The sequence below is a fragment of the Rhinatrema bivittatum genome, chromosome 9 (genome assembly GCF_901001135.1).
Source record: "Rhinatrema bivittatum chromosome 9, aRhiBiv1.1, whole genome shotgun sequence".
Classification (NCBI taxonomy): Eukaryota; Metazoa; Chordata; class Amphibia; order Gymnophiona; family Rhinatrematidae; genus Rhinatrema; species Rhinatrema bivittatum.
The window spans coordinates 138,785,917-138,812,594 of NC_042623.1; the positions used below are offsets into that span (position 1 = coordinate 138,785,917).

General features: G+C 43.4%; 1 protein-coding gene across 1 annotated transcript in view; it reads right to left on the minus strand.

The window, feature by feature from the left end:
- Positions 1 to 24,700, minus strand: part of COPB2 (coatomer protein complex subunit beta 2) — a 125,782-nt gene extending 101,082 nt beyond the window's left edge. Inside the window, exons 1-3 of the mRNA XM_029616068.1 lie at positions 24,564 to 24,700; positions 22,041 to 22,178; positions 10,434 to 10,520 (exon numbers count right to left, since the gene is read on the minus strand). Of these exons, the coding sequence (XP_029471928.1) occupies positions 10,434 to 10,520; positions 22,041 to 22,178; positions 24,564 to 24,566 (228 nt within the window). The 5' untranslated portion in view covers positions 24,567 to 24,700. The remainder of the gene's footprint in view (positions 1 to 10,433; positions 10,521 to 22,040; positions 22,179 to 24,563) is intronic.
- Positions 24,701 to 26,678: the final 1,978 nt, after the last annotated feature.

The window sequence follows — 26,678 nt, forward strand, 5'->3', positions numbered from 1 at the left end:
TGTGCATGTCCGGTGATCTATTCAGAATGGAATAGTAGCTAACTGCAGAAATGAAAAAAATTACAAGCTGGGAACCTGACAAGATCACCCTATTTTTCAACCTAATTTTGGACTCAAATCACATTTTTTAAATTATAGGATGATGGTGAAGGATACACATATCAGGCCCAATTTTATAGCATGGCATTTAGGGCTGAAGTCTGTATACCACAATATTCAAAGCAGACTTATGAGCATAAGTCCATTTAGAAAATTAGCAGGTGTCTACCCTTGCATGCTCTACATATACACATTTACACACGCATGGGAACAGATTATAATATTCACACAAGTACACAGTTTCCCTGCCCTAACTCCGTCCCCAGTAACATCTCTTTAATGTACGTTAAAAGTACATGTGAGACTGCTTCCACATGAACTTTTATGCGTACAACCTTAGGGATAATTTTCAAAAGGCCTATTTATGCTTGTAAAATGGCATTTTTTGCACGTATATGCTTTTGAAAATGCACACCCACAGAAGGTAATTTCCAACAGTGTGCATGAGCACAGACATGCAGAAGTGGGTGCAAGAAAAGTTATGCCTGTATTGTGTAAATTGTGTGGCTGGCACTGCAGTTTATAAAATACTGCATCTCTCTGCTCCGAATGTGCGCGTATATGTTTCAGTATGCACACATTTTTTATGTTTCAATTCTTTTTTATTAAACAGCTGTCATATACAATACTGTGCAGTCAGTACAGAAAAAACAAACAGGTTCACTGGTTTACACTTCCCAATGCCCGTATTTTTAAACATATTTATAAAATTCCACAGAATGAGCCTCCCTCCACCCCTTGCAACCACTGTAACATACTCCCAAAAGAAAGATGACCATTAGAAATACATTCAGCTCTTAACCCACACAACCATTATCACAATCGTTAAGAACAAGACTTCTAGCCTTATGAGTCAGAAATTGCAAGTAAAGATCCCACGTCTGCAGAAAGGTTCTCCTTTATTTCGTTAAAACCATCTTTTCCATATATTTCTCATTAATACACATAAGATGCATGTGATTCCACAACAGAGTCATTCTTGGGTGAGTCTTCCCCAACCAACATTGCAAAAAAACTTTTTTTGCTAATACCAACACTCAATGGATCCAGGTTCTCACGTTTATGACTTATTGCTACTGCACTTAAATTGCAGCCTTTACCTGTAGTGGTAACACCAGTCCAATAACTTGATGCACATATTGTATGAGAAGCGACCAAAAGGCCTTTATCTTAGAACAAGCCCAAAATTAGTGTCCTAAAGTTCCAGGCGATGTTTTAACATTTAACACGTATTTCTGACATAGCAATTTTCATGTGTTATGCCAACTGCTGCAGATAGTAATATCTCATCAAAAATGTATACTGTGCTTCACGGATTGTCATATTACTGGCAAGAGATTTTATTCACCTAAAACATTTTTCATATTGTACGTCTATAAATTCTAAATCCAATTCTGATTTCCAGTTCCCCAAAATTTTCCCAAAAGGTATATCCGGCTTCAGGTTGCTTAATGTGCGATAAAAATAGGATATCGAATGCCGGGAGGGGTCTTTCACATCAAATATCTCTGAGAGAAGCAATCTACTCTCGCTATCCCAGTCCTGCACTCCAAGAGGTTGAATATGTCTTGTTCAAGTAGGAGACAAACTGTTTATTATTTATATCATATTCTATTACCATCTCTTGGTAGGATTTTAAAATTCCTTCCTCTGTCAAAAATTGTGCAATTAGCTTCAGCCCCTAAGAAGCCCAGATAGCAAAACCCAATGAAGCATCCCTGGCAGGAATGCCCCATTTCCAATCATAGGCAAAAATTGAGAAATAGACCGCTCCAATTATAAGAAGTGACAAAAGTACCTCCATGATAATAGCAAGGGAATTACTAAAGGAGTCTTACGTTGGGTCAACAGTGTAGAGACATCTGAATGTAAAATATATCCCAGCCCTGCCAGAGCAAAATAGACTACTCTCTAATTGTACTGGGGTATAAAAATGCGTACCCAATAGCCAATCTGCTACATGTCGCAAGTTACAAGGAACATTATATAGCTTTAGGTCTGCTAAACCCAAACCCCTGCATTCCCATATACGCATTCATTTAGCCAACGCAACCCATGGCTTTGCATTTTTCCACAAATATTTCCAGTTTGGACCTTCCAGCAAACACAAATCTTGTCCAGCCAGGTACCAAGGAACAGTCTGGAACATATACAACCATTTGGGCAATGTTATCATTGAAAAAGATGTATCCGTCCTGCCAATGACAGGGCAAAATATTTCCAACTTTGCAGCATCATTTCTGTCTAAATAGTTTGTGAAATTTTTTCCCCGAAATGACTGTTCTGGGTCTTTATGTAATATGATACCTAAATACAGAAAAGATTCCCAGACCCAGCCTACTGGGAAACTCCCCTTCCAATTCTGCCACACCTGATCCTCCATGGGCAGTGCTTCACACTTCTCCATATTCAATTTCAAGCCCGCTAACCACCTGCCATATAGTGAACATTCTCACAACAATTCTTGGAGGGATGCCTGCGGATTTACTATTATGGAGCAAAATATCATCCGCGAATACGGCCAACTTAAACTTAGATGGCACCCCCTTAATTAAAGTGGTATCCCAAATTTTCTGAATAAGAGGTTCCAGGGACAGAATAAACAGAGGCGATAACGGGCATCCCTGTCTCATGCCGCTATTCACCTGGAAATCTGCTGATTTATAACCATTCACTACCATATGTGCACTAGGGTCATTGTATAAGGCGCACCACTTGAACAAAATACCTCCCCCCATCCCAAAAGCTGCCAACAACTGAAACAAAGTCCCAATCCAGCCTGTCAAATGCTTTTTCTGCATCCAAGTTTAACAATATGGATGGTATTTGTTTCCACTTAGTTTTTCAGAGAAGCAAGAATCGCACAAACATTCATAACAGCGTAAAGGCCTTGCACAAAACCCACTTGCTCTTCCCCAAGAAGGGTGGGTAGTACCCTGGCCAACCTATTTGCCTTAATCCTTGCCAGCAATTTTATATCAAAATCCAGCAAAGAGATCGGTCTATAAAAAGCTGGAAAAACCGGATCCCTCCCCGGCTTTACTAATACACTAACACGAATATGATTAAGTGATAATAGGAATTGCTCTAACTCACTTAAGGAGTCGAACATTTCCCACAAGGGTACTCCCACCTTATGAATTAACAGTTTGTAAAACTCAGCTGAAAAATCATCAAGTCCTGGTGACTTTAACAACTTAACTTGCTTGACTTCCTGCAATATTTCTTGTAGCTGTATAGGCTGATTTAAAGCTTCCAACTGTTCTGTTATTTGGGGCCAATTTGGCTGAGGCCAAGTAATTTGCAGTATCCTGCAGAGCACCCAGTTCTTTTGTGTATAAATTCTAATAATGCGCTCTAAACACAGCACTAATTTCCTTTCCTGAATTAACTAGCTGTCCCATGTCACTCCTGATTCTTGTTATATACTTATTACTTGTCCAATTGCCAAAGATCTTCCCACCTTATTTCCATGCTGAAAGTACCTGCATCTATAATATGCTAAGCCTTTTTTTGCTTTTTGGTGAAACAATTCATTGAGAGCCACTTGTATCCCAAAAAACTTGCCCTTTGTTTCTTTAGTTGGGTACCGCACATATTGCGGTTTATCCTTATAATAGTAGCTGTTCTAACTCTAATATGGCAACTGTTGCAGTTTTACGTTTAACAATAGTATAGAAGATAATGTCTCCTCGCAAAACTACTTTCACAGTTTCCCAATATAATATTGGGGAAGTTAAATGTCTTGATTATTAATGCAATAATCGTCCTACCTTTTTTTTTGTAATATATATTCCCTGAAGGTTAGATCATTGTATAAATATTTAGGAAAGCGCCATAAGGTCACATCAATCGGACAAAGACCTTCAATATCCACCCAAACAAGTATATGGTCAGAAATCCTATCTTTTGGCCTTATGTTTCATTGTAAATTGTATTTCTATTATCCTTTTGCTGATGTAATTTTTAAAGAGTTACATAAACAGGACAGGTGAAATATTATGCAGCCATAGATACATGAAAAGACCTAACTTTACAATTTATGATTAAACCTCTACCATCTATGCAATAGACATAAATGTAAAAACTTAGATATCATGGAAACAGTACCCAATCAGGTGGTTTAATTGTTATATTTGAATTCAGCACATAAACAATAATAAATGGCACATTTTATCGCTGAGGCACACGACTTCTAAGAATTTGTATGCCAATGAATTCTATTAGAATTAGGGAACACAGGGATGGTAACTTTTAAACAGGAGTGCGGGCGCATGTGCAGGCTTGTTCGTCGGCCCGCACCAGGGACGTTGCCATTTTATAATATGTGCATGTGTGCGTGCACACGTTATAAAAGAGCCTGGCCGCGCACACGCCACTCGCACCGTGTAAGTGGGGGAGATTTTAATAGACACATGCGCCGACACCATTACCAGTTTTCCCAGTTTGTTCCTGTAAGGGATAAAACTTCCAAACCCCCCCAGTTTAAAAACTTCCCTTCTCTCCTGTTAGCCCCGACCCTTAGAACCCCCACCGATCTATTTATCTTTATTACTTACAGGTCCTCCCATAGCAGAAGTAAAGTTACACAGCAGGGAACCCCAGCGCGTGCCTTTGCGCTTAGTATTTACATGCTAATTTGAAGTAGAAATGCTTGATTTAATAGGTGTATAAGTTTTATCAATGTTAATAAATGTTTAAATAAATTTGTATTTTTGACATATTATTGCATTAGTGTTCCTTTGATATACTAACAGTTTATATTATATATATCACACACATACACACACACAAAAAAACAGTATCCTGCAGTCCTGGCTTGCTTTTAAAATCTCTTACTAACCAATCAACTATTGAATCGTTTGTCAAATAGCAAGCAACCACTCTGCCAGCCAGCGGCTCAAAGGCCCAGTTTGGATTCTTTTCAAGTTGCTGAAAGAAGGAAACTGATACACACACATTTAAACAAGCATTCAGCATACTTATGGGCCGATTCAGTAAAGTTTGCGGGAGAGCGGACGAACGCCCGCTCTCCCGGCGCGCCCACAGACCACTCTCCTGTGCGCGCGATTCAATATTTAAATGAGGCCCTGGCGGTAGAAACGGGCAAAAGGAGGTGCTAGGGACACTAGCGCGTCCCTAGCACCTCCTTTTGGCCCGGAGCAGTGGCTGTCAGCGGGTTTGACAGCCAACGCTCAATTTTGCCGGCATCTGTTCTCGAGCCCACTGACAGCCACGGGCTCGGAAACCGGACACCGGCAAAATTGAGCGTCCGGTTTTCGACCAGACAGCCGCCAGCCCATTTAAAAAATTTTTTTCTTACCCTTCGGGACCTCCGACTTAATAAGGGGTAAGGGAAAACACGCGTCCAATGGCGCCCCATTAGAGAGACAGACACAAAGGCACACAGAGTTAAAGTCAAACAAAGAGTGAGACAGACATATCACACCTAGACAAAGGCAAAGAAACAAAGACACCCCACACCCAGAGGCAGAGAGACAGGCACAAACACCAAACCAGGACATAAGAGAGACACCCCACCCCCAGATGCCCCAAAAAGAGGTAGACACACACCCAGACAGGTACAAAGAGAAACATATAATAGACCAACCCACCACAGAGCACACTACACACAGTCAGAGAGACAGACAGAAACCCACACACCTCAATTCCAGAGATAGAAAGGCAGATGCACATCACCACACTCTGAGACAGGCACACCACACCACAATCAGGCAATCAAAATCAGACACAAACCCCACACTTAGACACAGAGAGAGAGAGAGAGATAAACAGATCACATCACACAGATCTCACACCTAGATAGGCCCAAAGAAACACACAGCATTCCACCATACACAAAGAGAAAACAGAACACACACACACACACCCTCAATCTCTCGAGTTGCCCCTCTCTCCCTGGGACAGACTAAGCGGGGAGGAAGCAAACAAAGAAGCATGTTTATTTATTTTGCTCAGTACTTGGATGAAATAGCCAGAAATAAAAAAAAAATAAAAGGATTGGCATGCAGGTATGCCTTAAGCTTCTCTTCTCCACGTCCTAATTCTGGAAGGCAAGGCACTCTGATTCCCACCGGCTTGCTTCTCTCAGCATGGAGACTCGGATGAGACTGAGCTGCTCTGGGGACTGATTCCTTTTAAGACTACCAAGCTCTGCTGACGTTCAGAGTAGCCACCAGACACAGAGGGTTTACGTTTTCCTTCTTCACCTCTTGCTCTCTGAGACACTCTGGCTCCCACCCTCACCTCTTAGCAAGGAGTCTCAGATGAGACTCTCAGTCAGGGCACTCTAGGGATTCAAACCACCTTAAGGCTGACACCCTGGTCTGAGGCGGATGGCAGCCACTGGAGCTGCCCGACACATCTGTACAGTCCCAGGAGTTTCTCCACAGTGTGCTGGGCAAGAACTGAGATCATTTCAGACACCCACAAACCCCTGCCCCATCATGTCCTTCCCTCCCTCTAAGAGGACGGCATAATGCTCTGGCAGTCCCTCCTGCGAAGCAGCTTTCTCATTCTCATAACCTCTAGGGAGCCAGGCTCAGAGAGGCAGCTTTTATTTTTTTAAATGATTGGCTTGCAGAAGCTGGTGCTGGGACCCTCCCTGCCACCTCCCCCATGCCTCTCTGTTATAGAGGACTGTACCACCTTTGCTACAGCATCCCACTACAGGCTGCTGGAATGGTTTACTCCTGCTGGTGTATAAACCAGTGATCCCTAGCATCTCTGTGGACTTTTAGCTTGGATTTTGAGACAGTAGGAGCTGTTCCTTTCAGTTCTATGCAGCTTATAATAACCCAAATCCTTAGCTGAGGAGTCATAGAAGGTAAAGAGATAAATTTCCGGCTCAATACCAGTAGCTGGTAATGCATCCTAAGTGATTTTTTTTTGTTTTTTTTTTATTTGTTTTGTGTGATTTTTTTTCGGGAGGAAGTTTTTTCCCCTCGGCCTTCTTTTCCAAACAGAAATAAGCAAAGAAAAGACATTTTCTTGGTCATCTTGATGTCCTTTAGCCCAAGGGATCTCCCTCACCAATCTGGCAACTGGAAAAGGAGCAGATATCCAGCTGAAAAAGAGAGAATAATCTGAGCTACCATTCTGGCTGCTCACGAACAGCTAAGGAGGTCCTTTACATGAGAAAGGAGAGGAGGGAGGTGAAGAATGGAAAATTAAGCAGTGTGTCCCAGGTATTGTGAAGGGAAATCCAAATTGGGAGAGGAGGACGTCATGTTTACAGGTGACCCAGGGAGGCTTCACATTCTATCCAAGAACAAAAAAGGGACTCAGAGTTAGAACAAGCGACCACAGATTTACTATTTGAAGTTCTTTTATGGATTTTATCTGAGAGAGAGCTGTATCAAGTGCCATATTTTAATATATGAACTATTTCTTCAGTCTTGTTTTATGTTGAACATCCTCACAGTGTCTAGCTTGTGTACTGGCATGCAAAAGAAATCAGGTAACACTAAAGGCAAGCGAGCCGATTCTGTAAAGTGCACTCAGCCGAGCGCACTAACAAGTGGTTAGCCACGTGTTTTCGATGCACATCTATTACCCCTTATACTGTAAGGAGTTTAGTGTGTCGAAAACGCGTGGCCAAACACCCTGGAAACTAATAGCGCTCAGCACATGCAAATGCATGTTGATGAGGCTATTAGTCACACTTGGGATATCGAAAGTAAAATGTGCGGCCAATTCGCACATTTTACACTCAGAAATGAACGCCTGCCCAAGGGCAGGCGTTCATTTATGAGCAGCCTAAAAAAGTGTACAGAAAACCAGAAAATACTGCTTTTTCTGTACATCCTCCAACTTTTGGTTCCTCTGACTTTCCTAGCGATATTAAATTGAAGGAACCAAAAATATCAAATAAATAATTTTTTTAAAAATGTGCTGGCCGGTCCAGTTAGGAGAACAGATGCTCAATTTTAACAGCATCTGTTTTCCTAACCAAAGGCTATCAGCAGGTTCGGAAAACCAACGCTCATGAAATTGTGTGTCTGTTCCCTGAACCCGCTGACAGAGCCACCTCTACTAGGCCTAGGAGGTGTGTGTAATCGTCCCTAGCACCTCCTTTTAACACGACCCCTCATGTAAATACAGGATCGCACGCCCAGGAGAGGCGGCTGGGCGCACTTTTGGATAGCAGGCGCTCAATATGGAGCACCCATTCTTCTGAAATTCTTACTGAAATCGGCCTGCTAGAAATTTTACTCTTCCCCCCTATAGAGAACAAAAAAAATTTTAAAAAGATGGTATCAGAGACCACCAGTATTGTGTTAGCCCCAAAAAGTTTCTGAAGGTCACGTGAGTCAGGGTTATACATATTTTTAATACACGTTTTCAACTTCCCACTGAGCCCAATGTTTTATTTTTATTACATGCAATTAAAAAAAAAAACAAAAACCCCTAACAATAATCTGTGCTCTACTCTTGAGAAATTGCAAGATAAAACTGAAATAAATGTTAAAGTAGCAGAGCAAAAAGAACACATTTTGAATATATGCTAGATGCATGAAACTTCAGATTTATGTATATTCCAAGGATCAAAAGATGAACATAGAAGTGGAATCCAGGCCAACCCAATGGCAGTATTTTATATTGCCAGACAGAGGACCTGGGCTCAGTTCCTAGGTCAGATCTTCTACTCTCCCTGGCAGGCTGGGGATGCTGCGAAGGCAGTGCTCAAAGATCCTAGTGGGGAGGTGGGGCACAGGAGTACATAAGTGGTGCCACGCTAGGTCAGATCAAGGGTTCATTAAACCCATCTCAGAGTGTGTGAACAATTTGGATCTCTAGGAAGTACCCTGCAGATCCCAAACAGATTCATTTCTTTTTATCTGTTCCCAGGGTGACTGATAACTATTTATAGACTTTCATTCCAGGACCTTGTCCAAATCCTTTTTAAACTCAGCTATGCTATTTGGCTTGTCCACATCCTCTGGCAACAAATTCCATAGCTTAAATTTATTTACTTAGATTTAGCTCACGCCTTTTCATTCGGAGCTTAAAGCGAATTGCATTCAGGTACAGCAGATATTTCCCTGTCCCAGAATAGTGGCATGAATGGAGAAGACAGAGAAAAGCAGCAGTACCACTCAAAGGCTGAGGCAAACCGAGGCTCAAATTCTGCCTGAAAAATGTCAATTGTGTGTCAAATGAAAAAAAAATACTCTCTCCAATTTCTTCTGAATTTGTTACTTATTAGTTTCATGGATTGTTCCCTAATTCTTGCACAATCCAGAAGAATAAATAACCATTTCCTAGTTACCTGTTCTACACCATTCATTTATTTATAACCCTTTAACATGTCCCCTTTCAGCCGCCTCTTCCATAACCTTTTTAGCTTTTGTTCATAAGGGAGTCATTCCATCCCCTTGATCATTTTTGTGGTCCTTCTTTGTATCTTTTCTAGGTCAGCCATCAGACAATGGTGACACCTAGTGGCCAGACTTAGAGCCCATGATTGCAGAGTTCCACAAGGAGCCCCAGGTGCATGGCCACAAATCAGAGTGACTGCAATCAGTGGTGATAAAAAATAGGGAACAAATCCCCACATAGTTGTGAATCAAGGGTCATGGTGCTAAATCCCAGCACTAGTTCTGACTGAGCTAACAGCCAAAAGAAGCAAGAGGAAACTTCCAGGCTGCAAAACAAGAAGAATCAACTGTATTTAAATGACAAAATGTACATTTCAAATGAACCATGTATGCCATGAATGAAATTCTCCATTTAACACTGTAGAATGTGCCCTGACCAAAACATTACACTCCTTAAGGACTTAAATACAAACTCTTTGGCTATAGAATTAGGCAGCAAAAGAGCTTTAAAAACTGCAAATACTATTAAAAAAACTAAACAAAAAAAACCCCCCACTAGCACATGGCTTTACTAAAACTACACAGAGTCTCATTTTACTTATGTTTTAAGGAGGTGTAGAAGCTGAATGGGAAGAGATTTGGACAAAGATGCACCCTAAATTCACAGAAAAGTCACATTATAATCACTAAAATTCAGAAGGAAATTATAATGCATATTATTCTATAGTACATAAAACATTAGAGAAAGGCCACAGACACCACAATATTAAATAGTTGGACAACAAATAAACAGATCCATGGCATGAGACTTTCTTGATTAGCCAAACTATTGATCACACACAAAGAAAAGTCTACAGGTCTCTGACAACTGAAACAAAGAGGGTAAGAAAATCAAAGGGTAGGAAAGACAGGCAACTCTTTAGACAAATTCAGAGAAAGAACCACAGAAGAATGGACAGTTCTGACTGAGAAGCAGTTTTTTCGACTACTTACAGCTCCAGTTACTACCCAGTTTTTTCTTGCCACAAACTTAGCAGCTCTGACTGGCAAGTCACAGACTTCAAAGGTCTTCACGAGTGTCTATAAACAAAAAACAAGTTATATCATCAAGAAAATTCTGGACAAGGTCTCTCCTACTAATCTTGAAGATCACTTTATGCAGCTTATTTGGCAATGTTTCACTGATGGCAAATGCGATCCACATAACCAGAGTTGTAAGATTGCCTTGATGTAATTCTTTGAACTCCCATTACCAGTCGAAATAACACTATGGTGGGACGGTTCACAGTCCTTAAACATTGTTCTGATAGTAAGCATTTCACGGCTTGAAAGTATAACAGTTCTGTACATTGCTGGACTGCAGCCTAATTGATATTTTAGATATTTCTGACTCTCAAAGATAATCTATTTTGTAATCTTAAATGGACATAAAAAGAGTTAAAAGAGCACAAGTCTTAAACTTGTGAGCAGTAGCATCAATACTCAACCTGTTACCGCTCAAAAGCTTCAAACATGTGCTAATTCAACCCCTTTTGTGTCAGTTACCATGTGTCCAATATATTAGATGACACTAATATGCAGGGAATAGTGTGGATTGTTAAATGTGTGATCCATGATCTCAAAATATGCTCTAATGCATGGATTTTAATTACCAATTCTGATATGTTATATCTTACAGAAACATGACTGATAGATAAGAATACCTTATATCAAACAGGCATAACCCCCAGAATATCTATTTTTTAATAAAATATAGGAGAGGTACAACAGTAGCTGATGTGGCAATTATCCATCTGAAAGCTACATTGGTTGCCTATAACTTCAGGATCACTTTCAAGCTTTTGTCTGATTTTTATGGCTATTAAAAGGGATGGCCCACAGTATTTAAAAGATGCTTTGCAGGGTAACCATCGTACTCTTAAGGCAAACATTTTTTGGTAGTACCTTCATTTAGGGATGCTCATTGAGAGGCAACACACAAGCAAGCTTTTTCAGCGGCGGGTTCGACACAATGACATATCTTACCACTGGAGCTTCATGAGATTTCTGCCTACAAGCTCTTTCTAAAGAAGCTTAGATCCCATTTTTTCCAGCTGGCCTTTGCCTAGGTTTTGTGTACTATTCTTCATCAGTGAATAATGAAATATTTATTGTAACCCACTTAGAATGGCTGGTTGCTGTGACTTATGGGATATAAGTACTGTACTGTAATACATAAGGGCCCCGTATGCCATCGAGGACCGGATTAACACCTTCATTATCCGATTCCTCCTGGGCAACTTTAAGCCCAAGGACCTCCAGGACCTGGGGAATAAGGGGCCGCAGCTCATCTCGTTTAAAGAGACGTACCACACTAGGGTCGTCCCCCTCTGCAGGCGGGGTATTGGGATCGTCCATGTCATCAGTATCATCTCCCTGTTCAGGCGATGGATCCGGATCCGTCCCCGTGACCGGCCCTGAGTCCAGGCCCGATGCTGATCCCAAAAGTGGGTCCTGTGGCCCCCGGGGGCCATCCTCCAATGGGCGAGTCTGCTCCCCGGGACGCTGTTGAGGCTCATCACCCCGACCTCTCTTAACAGGGGTTGTCGTGACTTCATCCGGATGTCCAGGCCTCAAGTCGAGTGCTTCCTCGCTAGGAAGGCTCGATGCATGAAGAGAATAAATTCAGGGGAGAACCCCTCTGGGTCTCTTTCCCCTCCGGGACATCCATGGGTGCCGAATCGTCAGGTCCCCCGGGGATAAAACGGGAGGGGAATCCTCCTCCCTGCATCCAAGGTGCAACTCACTCTGACCCTCCCCGCAGGAGAGGACATCAAGATCCGAAGGGCCTTTTAACCCCAGGGAGCAGGCCGAACACAAGGAGGCTGAATCCAGGGCCTGGCTGCGTGCGCCACAGGTGTGGCAGGCCGGCGATTTGGCGTGCGGTCCCATCCCTCCCAAGTGTGCAGCCATGCGGAACGCGGGGAGAAGAAAAAAAATAGGGCCTGAGCAAAACCGCGTGCAGCCGCGCCGCGGGAAAGGCCGGGTAAGGAAGCCAGAGAAAAAAAAATAAAATCGGGCCTGCAGACCGCGCGCAGCCGCACCACGGGAAACACTACGGCCTGAGGCGAAAAAGAAAGACACGGCCCTGCTATACGCGCAACCCCCCTGCACAGACTCCTTACCTCAGCACCACAGTGTTGCTAGACTTTTTTTTTTTTTTTTTTTTATAACTTTACGGAGTCAGAAGCTTCTGCAGGGGTTGAGGGAGCAGCTGCAGCAGTTACAAGGGTGATAAACCAGGAGCCCCTGGTCTTCACACGCTGACCGATGCGGGCGACCACCTGCCAGGGATATCCAATCCCCCGGGCGCCTGGCTTCCACTGAGGGATGGCCCACGAAGGTGCCTAACACCTCAGGAAGCAAAGAACACGACAGAAAAAAACTAAACTCTAAACTAAAAAATTCAAAGCAAAAACTAAGACTGCAGGTGTGCATCTCTATCAGCTGCTGGACTCAGAGAAATACTGAGGGACTGCAGGTGGCACTCTTGTGCATATATATAGTAGTGCCCAAAGTTTTGCTCTCTGACTCCACCTGCTGGTAGGGATACACAACCCACTTTTCTGGACTGATCTGGGTATGTTCAGGAAAGAAGTATAATGTGGTGTTCTGCAAGACTGGATTTTATCCCCAGTGTTATTTAGTCTATACCTGGCACCATTAGCCACCTTGATCCAGGTCCTGGGCTACAATTGTTATTTATATGCTTATTTTAATTCTAATCCTTTTGAAGAGAATCAGATGTAATCAAATATCTAAACCAAAACTCGGATTGATTAGGTGCCATGAAGTTGAAAATCAAATGGCGAAATTACTTACCAGATAATTTTGTTTTCCTTAGTGTAGGCAGATGGACTCAGGCTTAGGCTCCCCTGCCAGCAGATGGAGATGGAGCAAGTTGACATCACCCTGCAGTGAACCCTGCCCTTCAAAAGCAACTGTGGACAGACTAGCAAAAAAACTTGATTAAAAACAGGTAACCAGAACTGTACTCAACCAACCATATACACTGAACTCGCATAAGGTAAGTGTTCATCCAAGCTAGGAACTGGATGAACACTTACCAGTAATCCCTTGGGACCCAGAGCCCTGCAGGAGGATTGACATACTCATGAGGCAGCTGACAGTGGGAAGCTGAGTCCATCTGTCCTCACTAAGGAAAACAAAATTATACCAAAGCTGCTCCCCAACAGCTTGGAGGCTGCCTGCAGTCCAATCAACACCGCACATTCAAAGGCTGCATCCTCTCAGGCCTGCACATCCAAAACTATAAAACCTGGAAAAAGTGTGTAAGGAGGACCACATTGCAGCTCAGCAGATATATCAACAGAAGACACAGACTAACCTCTGCCCATGACACTGCCTAAGCACTAGTGGAATGAGCTCTAACCTGAGTAGGCAACTGCTTTCCAGCATCCACATACTCAGCTGTGACCACCTCCTTAATCCAACAAGCCATGGTAGCCAGAGTGCTCTGCTTACTCCCACCATGGAGAACAAAACAGGCAATCCGTCTTTCGAAAAGACTCTGAGATCTCCAGATACCACACGACAAGATGCTTAACATCCAAGGAGCGCAAAAGGTGAAACTCCTCCGCATCCCTCACCTTATCCAGGGATGGCAAGGAAATGGACTAATTCAAATGAAAGTCCGAGACTACCTTGGACAAGAAGGATGGAACAGTACGAAGCTATAACACCCCCAAAGTCACCCAAAGGAACAGCTCCCGGCAAGACAATGCCTGCAGCTCAGAAATCCAAAACACAGAACATATAGCCACAAGGAACACAGTCTTCAAAGTCAACAACCATAAGGAAAGGCTACACAGTAATCGGAATGTAGGGCCCGCCAAAAAGCCCAGCATCAAATTAAGGCTCCACAATGGAACCGCTAGCCTCAAGGGAGGCCTAAGGTGCTTCACTCCCTTCAAAAAAATGGGCCACATCAGGATGAGACAACAAGGAAACATCATTCACCAAGCAAGAGCCGCAACCTGCACCTTCAATGAATTAAGGACCAGGCCTTTAATCAATCCATCTTGCAAAAAATCCAGAATGAGAGGGATCTTAACTGAACGAGGAAGAACGCCCTGCTCCTCACACTAGGCCTCAAAAAAACTCTCCAAACCTACACATAAGACAAGAAAGTGGAGAACTTGTGAGCGCGAAGTAAAGTGGTAATCACCACAGAGGAATAAACACGCTTTAACAGGCGAGCCCTCTCAAGGGCCAAACTGTAATACAGAAACGAGCTGGATCCTCATGAAGAACAGGTCCCTGCTGAAGCAGATCCATGTGCAGCAGAAGACGAAGGAGGGCCTCCACCAGGAGTCATCGCAAATCCGCATACCACGAACGCCTGGCCCAGTCCGGCACCAACAGGATTACTAGCCCCCTGTGGCCTTCGATCTTGCGAATTATCCTGCCAAGCAAGGCCCACGGGGGAAAGGCATAAGGCAATCTGTCTTCTGGCCAGACCTGTACAAGAGTGTCTATTCCCAGGGACCACGGATCTCTCCTGCGACTGTAGAAGCAAGGAACCTTCACATTTCGAGAAATCACCAGCAGGTCTAGGAACGGAAGGCCCCAGTGATCCACAATCAGCTGAAACGCCTCGACTGATAAACACCCACTCGCCTGGGTCCAGACTCTCCCTGCTGAGAAGGTCCACTCTTGTTGTCTTTTCCTGCAATGTGAGAGGCTGAGATTATCTGCAGATGACCTTCCGCCCATTCCATCAGCTGGTCTATTTCCTGTGACACTTGCTGGTTCTTGGTTCCTCCCTGGTGATTAACATAGGCCACTGTCGTTGCGTTGTCAGACATCACGCGAACCACTTGATTCCGCAGCCCCTGGCTGAACTGCAAGCATGCCAGCAGTACCACTGGGGCTTCCAGGCGATTGATATTCCAGCAGGACTCTTCAGCATTCCAGTGCCCCTGGGCCATTAACTCCAGACAGTGAGCCTCCCCAACTGTGGAGACTCGCATCTGTCATGAGTACCAACCAGGCCGGAGAGGACAAGAGAACTCCCTTTCTCAGATGATCCTCCTTCAACCACTACTGGAAGCGGGAACAAATTTCCATCGGCAAGTGAAGCCGAACCACATAATCCCGAGATTGTGGGTTCCAACGAGTGAGTGCTGAAGAGGACGTATATATGCCCTTGCCCACAGCACCACTTCCAGGGTAGCTGCCATTAAACCGAGTACCTGTAGGTAGGACCACACAGTCAGGTGTATGCTGTTCATCAACTGACACACTTGAGACATCAATCTCTAGATCCGAACTTCCGGTAGGAAAACTCTTTCCTGTGTCGAACCGGACCCCCAGACACTCTGACAACCGGGATGGTTGAAGATTGCTCCTGGTCAGGTTCAACACCCAACCAAGCACCTGCAATAAGGAGATCACCTTGTGAATCACCAGGCGGCTCTCTTCCTGAGACTTGGCTCGAATCAGCCAGTTGTTTTTCAAATAAGGGTGCACCAGGATTCCTACGTTTCGCAAGGCCGCCGCTACCACCACCATAATCTTGGAAAATGTTCTGGGAGCGGTGTAGAGACCATAAGGCAGGGCCCGAAGCTGATAATGGTGCCCCAAAGCATAGAAAGCATTGGTGTTCCAATCGGATGGGAACATGAAAGTAAGCCTCTGACAGATCCAAGGAGGTCAGAAATTCTCCAAACTACACCGCCATTATTACAGAGCATAAGGCTTCCATTCGAAAATGAGTCACCTTCAAATTGACCCTCTTGAGATCCAAGATAGGCAAAAGGAGCCCTCCTTCTTGGGCACAATAAAATATATGGAATATCACCCCATACTTTCTTGAGATGTGGGAACCGGAACCGCAACCCTCAGTCTGATGAGCCTTTGAAGCGAGAATTCCACTGCCTGCTTCTTCTGCAGGGAGTGGCAAGGGGACACCATGAACATGTCCCTAGGAATACTGCAAAATTCCAGTGCATACCCTTCGCGTATCACCTCCAGGACCCACTGGTCCGATGTGATCTCGACCCACCTCCGATAAAAGAGAGAGAGATGCCCCACTATTTCCGGTTCCGGAAGGTGGGTCAGCAAATTTTCATTGGCAAGCCTGCTCCTCTCTTGTGCTGCCAGGGACGAAAGGACTGAGACCTACCGAAAGGCTGCGTCTGCTGAAAGGTCGTCCCGGACAAAAACACCTAGAACCCCGGAAACAACCCCTCATGCCAAAGGAGCGCTGTAACTGTTTCTTATCCTTCAGCAACCAAGGCACCGGAGACTCGCCCCACTTACTGGCCACTTTCTTCAACTCGCTCCCAAACAACAGCAAGCCCAGAAGGAACTGGAGCTGGTCCCACAGAATTGCCCTTACCAGCGGAGGAACCAGTCAAGGGAGAACCAAGATCTGGCGTCCCCTCAATCAGTGCCCAACCCATCTTCATAATGGGAAGAGCCAGGCTTAGCAAAATTCGAGGAAGACAACTTTCCCTGAGCATATGAGCAGCACTGACACAGGTTAGAAGCCATGTCAGGTGATAAGCCCTAATATGACAGGCAATACAAATAGGAAGACACTTCGGTTTCTTACTTACCAGTGCCATTGCTGTGGTAAAAGTGTGTCAGAATGACTCGTGTTCAAAAATGAAATGCGCCCAAAAAATAAGAGACTAGAAGAAAGCGCGGCAAGGCACATGTACAACCTGTGCGCCAAGTTAAGCACGTTTATGCGTGTAAAAAGCGCGCCCAGAAACTAAGCGCACAACATGTATGCAGAGCAGACACACTGCGCACACCAACAGTCTATAGAGGGCAGCAGAACAGGCACAAGAGCATGTGAAAACGACCGCCACAACCTGCCAAGTGGCATGCAAGAAAAAAGCCTAAGTGCGGGGCCTAACCGACTGAGGACTGCCCAGTTCGCCAACCCCAACGGGAGCAGGAACGAACATTGGCATGGCACGACAAGAATGGAGACTGCGGGAAGTCCTGAAACCCCTCTGTTTCCGATTCAGGTAAAACTTTTTTTTTTTTAAACCTTACCTGAGCTCAACTCTTACCAGATGAGTATATAGATTGTCTCCGGCTATGAGGGCATAGGGCATCTTCTGTCACTGCTGCACTCGGCCTCCTGCACCTGCTGCCTTTCAGCTGAGCTAGCAGCTAAGTCCACGCCAGGAAACCCAGCTACCGGACCAAGGGACACCTCTGAGGGAGCATGGAAATTTCAACTGGGGGAGGGACCTTTAGGCACAGGAGAGCAGGGCTCTTTTTTCCTCAATTTAGAATTTCAAAAAGCTCAAAGCAATCCCCATAGGGAGATGCACGTACAACATCTGCTGGAGAATACTGGCAGGCTGGGGTCATTCCAGGGCTATATACCGTATTTTTCGCTCCATAAGACGCACTTTTTTTCCCTCAAAGGTGGGGGGAAAATGTATGTGCGTCTTATGGAGCGAATATAAAAAAAAAACCAAACAAACCCCCCCCCCCCGACTCCCCCAAGACCTGCCGACTTAATTTACTGAACCCCCCCACCCTCCTGACCCCCCCAAGACCTGCCAAACGTCCCTGGTGGTCCAGCGGGGGTCCAGGAGCGGTCCGGGAATGATCTCCTGGTCGTGGGCCGTCAGCTGCCAGTAAACAAAATGGCGCCGATGGCCCTTTGCCCTCACTATGTCACTGAGACCGACCAATAGCAGCGGTCCGTCTCAGTGACATAGTGAGGGCATAGGGCCGTCAGCGCCATTTTGTTTACTGGCAGCCGATGGCCCTATGCCCTCACTATGTCACTGAGACTGACCAATAGCAGCGGTCGGTCTCAGTGACATAGTGAGGGCATAGGGCCGTCGGCGCCATTTTGTTTACTGGCAGCCGACGGCCCTATGCCCTCACTATGTCACTGAGACCGACCAATAGCAGCGGTCGGTCTCAGTGACATAGTGAGGGCATAGGGCCGTCGGCTGCCAGTAAACAAAATGGCGCCGATGGCCCACGCCCAGGAGATCGTTCCCGGACCGCTCCTGGACCCCCGCTGGACCACCAGGGACGTTTGGCAGGTCTTGGGGGGGTCAGGAGGGTGGGGGGTTGCAGGAAATTAAGTCGGCAGGTCTTGGGGGGGGGGGGTTGCAGGAAATTTAGTCGGCAGGTCTTTGGGGGTCAGGGGGGTGGGGGTTGTTAATTTAAAGGGTTGGGATGGGGGGGGTTCCCAGAGAAAGAAAAGTTTTCTGATCTGGGGAGTGGACCGAAATGGCCCTCCCCAGACCCGAAAACAAAATGGGGAGAAAAAAAAAAAAAATGCACTCCCCTAATTTGCTCCATAAGACTCCCAGACGCAGAGCCGGTTTAGCACAATTTTTTTTTTTTTATTTTCCCCCTCTGAATCCTAGGTGCGTCTTATGGTCAGGTGCGTCTTATGGAGCGAAAAATACGGTATACTGTGACGTCGGCTTGCTCCATCTGCTGGCAGGGGAGCATAAATCCACTGGCCCTGAGTTCACCTGTCTACATGCTAGGAAATTGCAAAATTCAAAGACCATGTGGATAAGTAAGAAATTTACTTCCAAAACAAACTCCTAAAATGAATCAGATTGATAGTCCTCTGAAGGAGATTGTTACTGTATGAGGAATTAAGTAATATGAGATTCAAATGGTTAATATTTAGGTCTGCATATTGTTCTATTATTTATTTTGTCGCTTTTAAATGCTATTAAATAGAGTAAATAAAATTGGACAGTAATCTAATTATGTCAAGTCTAATTTCATCAATGACGAAAACCATTTTGCATCACCCTGGGTTTATTTACTGCTTAAAACCTTTTATGGAGAAATCCAACTTAGTGTCCCCTATTACAAGCATTAGGCTTGCTGCGATTAGATCACTGTAATTCTTTATTTGTTGGCATGTTTGTGACTTTACATAGATGCTTAAGCTCTTGCAGAACACCGCAGCTAGGATGATCTTTGGATCATCTAAATATGACTATAACACATTATTATCGAAGGAACTACACTGGCTAACAGTGGGGGTTAGGATTAAATTTAAAATCCTTTGCCTGGCACATAAAGCCTTGTCAAGGGGCTTTCCACAATATCTAGCAACTTTACTGGTCCCCTGTAAGCAGGTTAGCATCCTCTGAGCATCCCAACAGGAGTCACTTAGGGTTCCCTCACCTTCAGATATTAGGTTGGAAATTACTCGACCTACTATTTTTTTGTATCAAGCCCCGTTTTCCATTTTCAATCAAGTCCTTTAATTGAAGGGACATGGGTCTTTTCCAGGAAAATTGAACTGGTTAGGGGACCTTGGTCAGGCAAGGAGATGGACTTTCTTTTTATTTATTTACTGATATTTAGCTCTTGCCTTTTCATTGGTAGCTCAAGACTAGTTACACTGGCATTTCCCTATCACCAAAGGGCTTATAATTTAAGTTTACTAAGCCACAATAAACATTTAACATGTAAAAAATGTTTATTGTGCAATATTTTCCCCTAAAAAACATGCATACTTAAATGAGCTTTTTCAAATACATATATTTATTTATTTAACATTTTTTTATATACCGAAATTCTAGCAACAATGTTGCTAATCATTTCGGTTTACATATAACATTGGAGTGACTAACATGTGAGTCTTACATGGAACAGGAAAATGAACTTGGAGAAAATTGAATAAATACTAATAACCAATAACATTAAAACAGCAACAGTAGTAATAGACATGTTATATACAGGCGATTAAAATGAATCAGTTATGAATAAGATATCTGAAAAATAGACAAGAGGGATAGGAAATTAATTCTTTAGTTGTTGAGCTAAGAGGTATTATATGGCATAGACCTGGAGAAGGGATTTGTGGAAAGTACTCAATCATAGGCTTAATTTCATGCAAATCACGACAGGTGCAAAAGCCAGCTTGCAAAATTTTAGAAAATGAGTGGCAGGCCTGGAGTCTAGAGGGTGCGCTGGGCCCTTTAAGAAGATGGTGGCCCTGGGTGTAGTGGGCTGCCACCGCGCAATTTCTTTCCCATTCCCTGCGGTATTTTTTTCTCACAGTTTATTTTTTTTGCAAGAAAGAATGCTGCGGGATAGCCACCATGGTATTTTATCACAGAGGGGAACAATATCACAGGAACACGGCCTGCGGTGTTTTTCTCAACAAAATACCACAGCATAGCAAATGACCTCCTAAGTTTGTACTTGAGAAAATGGAGAGTGAAGTGACTTGCCCAACATCACAAATAACACTGGATTGCTTGGTTCTCAGCTTGCTGCTCTAACCACTAAGCTACACCTCCATTCCACTCTTGTTTTATTTACATTTATGTGATGTTAAAATTACTATCTTACATGTTTTTACTCATGTGATATTAAATGTTTGATTTTTTTTACTTTAAACTTTGCCTTTTTGGATGATAAGTTTCTAGACTGTAAAAACCTTGTGATGTGATATGAATGATGGTATATTACATTTTATTAAATGTAAATGTAAATGCAGATATATTTCTGTGCAATTTTAAAGAAAATGCTGTTGACACACAATATATATTTTCCACATATCTGCTTCTAAAGACGTCATTTGTGAAAAGTTGCTAACTACTATAAATAATTGTATACCATTACGTTCCATTTAGTTATTAAAATATCAAGTACAGCAAAAGAAGAAAGAAGCAGTAACTGTAGTCGAGTTTTAGCCTGAAAACTTTGGGATGCAGGAATAGTGTAGTGTAGTTACCTTCATTTTCAGTTTTTATTTTATTTTTCCTGCAAATGTCAATGTTGTAGTAAAACAAAAAACAGTGGAATGTGATTGTCGGAACATACAGGAGAAAAAGCAAAGCAAATCATTTTTCCACAGATTTTTTTGTTACAACATTGAAATACCCAAGAAAAATAAAATAAAACTTAAAACAAAGATCCCTATATAGCTGTGGAAAAGAAGAAGCCAAAGAACCGGAGTCAGAACAAAAAAAAAAACCAAGAGTAGTACAAAAATACCACAAATAAATATTAGATACGAGCTATAGATATGCATACACATACATACAATTGAGTAAAAAAAAAAAAAAAAAAAAGGAATATAATGTACAAAAACAAAGTAAAACAGTACAAAAATGATTTAACCAAGGCACTTGAAAACAAGGGTGGATCCCTTAATAATCATACATACATATAAAATTTACACATTTTATGGCTCTACAATTTTTTTTATACTTCTTGATTGTATATATGATTTGTTTGCATACCACTGTATAGTTGTCACAGTCATGATACAGGGAATGCAAGATTACTGGGTTATTTTTGGTTGACAACTGATTACAAATTTTAAACTTGTCCTGATTTAACCCCTTTGTGTATGTGTTATCACATATCCAAATCTACAGGTGTAGCTTTTGGGGTATTTCTGGGTAGTTTCAACTCTATTAGTATGATTTCAAAGGACAAACTTGGAGAAGAACATGGATGTCTGAACTGCAGTTCTATAGTGAAGTAAAATTTAAGACTACCTTCAATGTATTTAACTATATCAGTCCTATATTTCATACTTCCTATTACTCCTTTGAAATACCTTACCTGCGTCTCATGATTCCAGACACAAACGCTGCCATTGTAAAGACTAGCTAACATCCATGGTTCTGTTGGATGCAAATCTACGCTCTTCACTCGGTCAGAACGAGCAGTCAATTTTCGCTTGATGTCAAGTCGCAGAGGCTTAAGACAGAACAGAGAAATCAGATTTTTCAAATCATTATCTTAAAATTTAAAAAAAACCTGCTATTACGAGAAAAAAATTCAGGCTTGTCAGTTTAGAATGACAACCACTAAATTTAATATTTGAATTATGACTGCACTAAATTATTGTTGTTGCTAACAACATGCAAATATACTAAACATTTGCTATGCTAAAATTGTGTGTTCACAGTACCCTGCACACCACCAAGATCTATTAGTAAAGACAATGAACTGTCACCATTTTAGTCTCTAGCACCTGCTCTGGGAGGGCATTCCACACACTACCACGCTTTCTTTGAAAAAATATTTCCTTGAGCCTCATATAATGATCTCCTTGCTATAGGACATTCTTTTTCATTGACAAAAGATTTTGTGCGTTTTATTAATACTTTTCAGGTATTTGAATGTCTCTGTCATATCTCCCCCTTTCTCCTCTTGTGCATAAAGCCTTAGGTCCCTATGTCGCATCTCTTAGGGTTTCTGGTGCAGAACCTACATCATTTTGGTGGCCCTTCTCTGGACCACCTCTACACTATCTATATCCTTCCGAAGGTATTGCTTCCAAGTGAGGTCATATTAGCTATCCTCTCCCTATACACCCTAGCATCCGTCCAGCTTGGTCACTGCCTTGTTGCATGGTTTTGCAACCTTGAAATCAATAGATATAACCACCACAAACCAGTTCCTGCATCAGATCTTCTACTCCCCTGGTCAAACAGAGCTGGGGAAGCTGCTGAATGCAGCATTCATAGTTCAAGGGGGGGGGGGGGGGGGGGAAGCAGAGAAGGGAGAATCATAGTCATCACTCAACAGTGATACCTAGTGGCCAGATTTAAAATCCTTGATTGCAATGTTGCAGAAGGAGCCCTGCTGCATGGACCCTGGCAAAAGGCTGTTGCCGTGACAACTGAGCTAGGTGAATTAGGAAGGGATATAAAATGAGGTAGAAAAAGCCCCAGGTAGCTGTAAATGAAGACTCATAGCGACAGAGCCAACTGAGATAAAAACCCAAAAAAGCAGAAGAAAAATTTCCAGGCCCCTTTCCAGCAAAGATGGGATACTAATGATTTAAACTTAAGACAGCCCTCACTAATTTCTATGACTGTCACAATGTCTACAGTACAGCCATTTCTTCTTTCAAGATGGAAAAAGCAGTTTAAGGTATGCACTAAACTTCAATTTCTCCAGCTGCTACTTAATGCTTTTTCACAAGAATTTCCCAAGTACTACAAAAGTGCACGTGACCTATATCAGCAAGATATGAAAACAAACAAATTTACTAAATCTCTGGTGCAGCAATTTCCATTTATCATCACAATCAGTAGAAAACATTTTGCAAGTATTAGCACTAAACAGTCAACAGAATTCATATTTTAGTAACAGTATAAAGAAAAAAACAAGGCATTTAAAATATTCAGTGTCTGTTATCATAACTAGTTCACACTGCTGTTCTTGTGGGACTGGAATAGGTCACACATATGACATCATTCCACAAAAACATGATAGCAAAAAAAAAAAAAGTCAGGGGCCTGTTTAAAAAAAACAAAAAACGTTTACATGCATAAAACTGCTGTATTTATGCATGTAACACTTTGAAAATTACCCCCCATTTGGCCTATCTGCCCATCCACAAAATTGCTCACCTCTACAATCCCTACCACTCCTTCAGAGCTCTCCTGTGCTTATCTCATGCTTTCTTGAATTCAAATACTGTCCTATTCTCCACTACCTCCACTGGGAGGCTATTTCATGCATCCACCACCCTTTCTGGAAATAGTTTCCTAGATTACTCCTCAATCTATCCCTCTTCATCCCATATCCCCTCGTTCCAGAATCTTTCTATTGAAAGAGAACAATCACCATAGACATTAAACTCGGACAAGCAACAAGTGAGATAAAAAGAGGCATGACAACACTTCTAAAATACATTTGTATTCCGTTCTCTTTGCCATAACTTCATCCTATAAAATAATTTGCACCAACATCAAACCATGGCTTAGTAAATGATGCGCTGGCCCATAACCAGAACATTTTAATACAACAACAAAAAATCAATTTTGCTCAACTGCTCTACAAAGCAGCATACACAAGCTAGTAATTATACCGTTCCTTTCCGAAGTTAAACGCCCAGCTCTCTTTACACGAACAAGCTCCAGCAGCGTGTCCGCTATTCCATTTCTAATGCGAGGGCCGCGTCAGTCTCCCCGGGGCCAGAGAAGAGACTACGTGGAAAGGCTGCATTTCCCACCCAAACCACAAATTCAATGCACCGGGCCCTAAGCTTGCGTAATATCCACTGACAAAACTTCAGTGCCTCCACCGCCTTGTGAAAGAAGAACCTGCACAGCCCACATTGGTACCAACCATCTCGTCCCGATCTCCCGCCGGTCCTCTCTATCCAGGGGCAACAGAGACTCCTTCCTCGGACTTTACTGACGTGGAGCTTCCGGGTAAGGAAAGCACGAGAATTCGGCAACGAGACTTGCGCGAGTGGAGGCGCTTCCTGTCTGGAATCGCCGGATGACGTCCCAGAGGCCGCCATATTGGGGTTGGTAAATACTCTGGCAGTGCTTGCTACGCACTACAAGAGCCTAATGAATGAATACATAGAGAGAAGGAGGCAGTGATAAGATTTAGCAACGTTTCAAAAAAGAACTTTAGATACCAAATGTCCTAAAAGGAGCTCCTTATACAATTCTGTCTTAGATACAATTTTTTTTCTTACATAATATGAATGTATGTGAAATATGTGCAAAAACTGTAGCTAAAATTCAGGCCTTGATGATTGGTGCTACTGGTCATACATTTCAACCCTTTTTGTCTGTTACCAAGGGGGCGGGGGGGTCAATTTTCAGTGACTAAGCAGTCAGAAATGTTAGCCAGATAAACCTAACTTACGTGCCCATACAGTAAAAATCGCGGGAGAGCGGGCAAGTGCCCGCTCTCCCGGCTTGCGCACAAGTCACTCTCCTGTGTGCGCGATTCAGTAAGTTAATTTATTTAAATTAGGGTCCGCGGTAAAAAGACGTTAAGGACACTAGCACGTCCTTAGCGCCTCTTTTTGGACAGGAGCGGTGGCTGTCAGAGAGTTTGACAGCTGACCCTCAATTTTGCCGGCGTTGGTTCTCAAACCCGCTGACAGCCACGGGTTCGGAAACCAGACGCCGGCAAAATTGAGCATCCGGTTTTCAACCCGCGAGCCGTGGACCCATTTTAAATTTTGTATTATTATTATTTTTAACTTTTTTTAACTTTTGGGACCTCCGACTTAATATTGCCATGATATTAAGTTGGAGGGTGCACAGAAAAGCAGTTTTTAACTGCCTATGAGCATAAGGGATGTGTGATTCAAGGCAGTTGCCAGCTTAATTATTTTAATAAGGCTTTTAACAGTTAAGGAACTTTGGTTCCAGTTTTAAATATAATACTAAGTTTCTGTGTTTTCTGTTATGTTTATTTTGAAGTGTTTGTTGAACTGTAATTTGTGAATGTTAAAAATTGTAATCCACATGAACAACATAGTTGCATTTGCGCAGATAAGAATTTTTAAATAAATAATCTGTCTCCAGCAATTGCGGACAGGAAATGACTTGTGATTACTTCACCCAGAGCCAGGGTTAGGCCCTGGCCCGCTTGAGCAGCTATGGCTCCTTGGTAATCCATCTTGTGAGGCTGATTTCGACAGTCGGTGGGTCTCCCAAGGAATACCTGGTAGAGTGCATCCTCAGGGAATGGTTCCAGTACCACTAGGAGTCTAGTTGTGTACCTTGACAGAAAAGTTTCCAAACTGAGTGCCTTAGGAATCCAGACAGGTTGGACTAAGCCAGCGATGCTCAACCACTGTGTCGCCAAGCACCGGCAGGTGTGTTGCAGCTCCCGGTGTCCCACTGCTCAACTTGTGCTTCCCTTCTCCCCAGGGGCAGACTGGCCGATGCAGTTGGTAGGGGAGTGCCACCGCCGGAGGCCAGGCCGGCGACGGCTGAAGAGTGGAGACACCATGCCGCCGCTGGAGGCCAAGCCAGCAGCGGCTGAAAAGCAGAGGTCAGGCTTATTGGGCCAAAGAATGAGAAGAGGCTCCATGTGAGCTTGTGTGTGTATGTGTGAGTGGCAGTTTTGTGTGCCTGTGGTAGAATGGGTGCGTGAGTGGCAGCTTTGTGTGTGCCTGTGGTAGAATGGGTGCCTGGGTGCGTGAGTGAGAGCATGTGTGTGTGGCAGCTTTGTGTGTGTGTGGTAGAATGGGTGCCTGGGTGCGTGAGTGGCAGCTTTGTGGGCTGTGGTAGAATGGCAGCAAGAGCATTTGTGTGTGATTGAGAGCTTGTATGTAAGTGAGGGAGCATGTGTGTGATTGAGGCAGAGACTGGTCAGGGAGGTGACTGGAGTGTGTGTGTGTGTGTGAGAGACAGAGACTGGCCAGGGAGGTGACTGGAGTGTGTATGTGTGAGAGACAGAGACTGTGTGAGAGACAGAGACTGGTCAGGG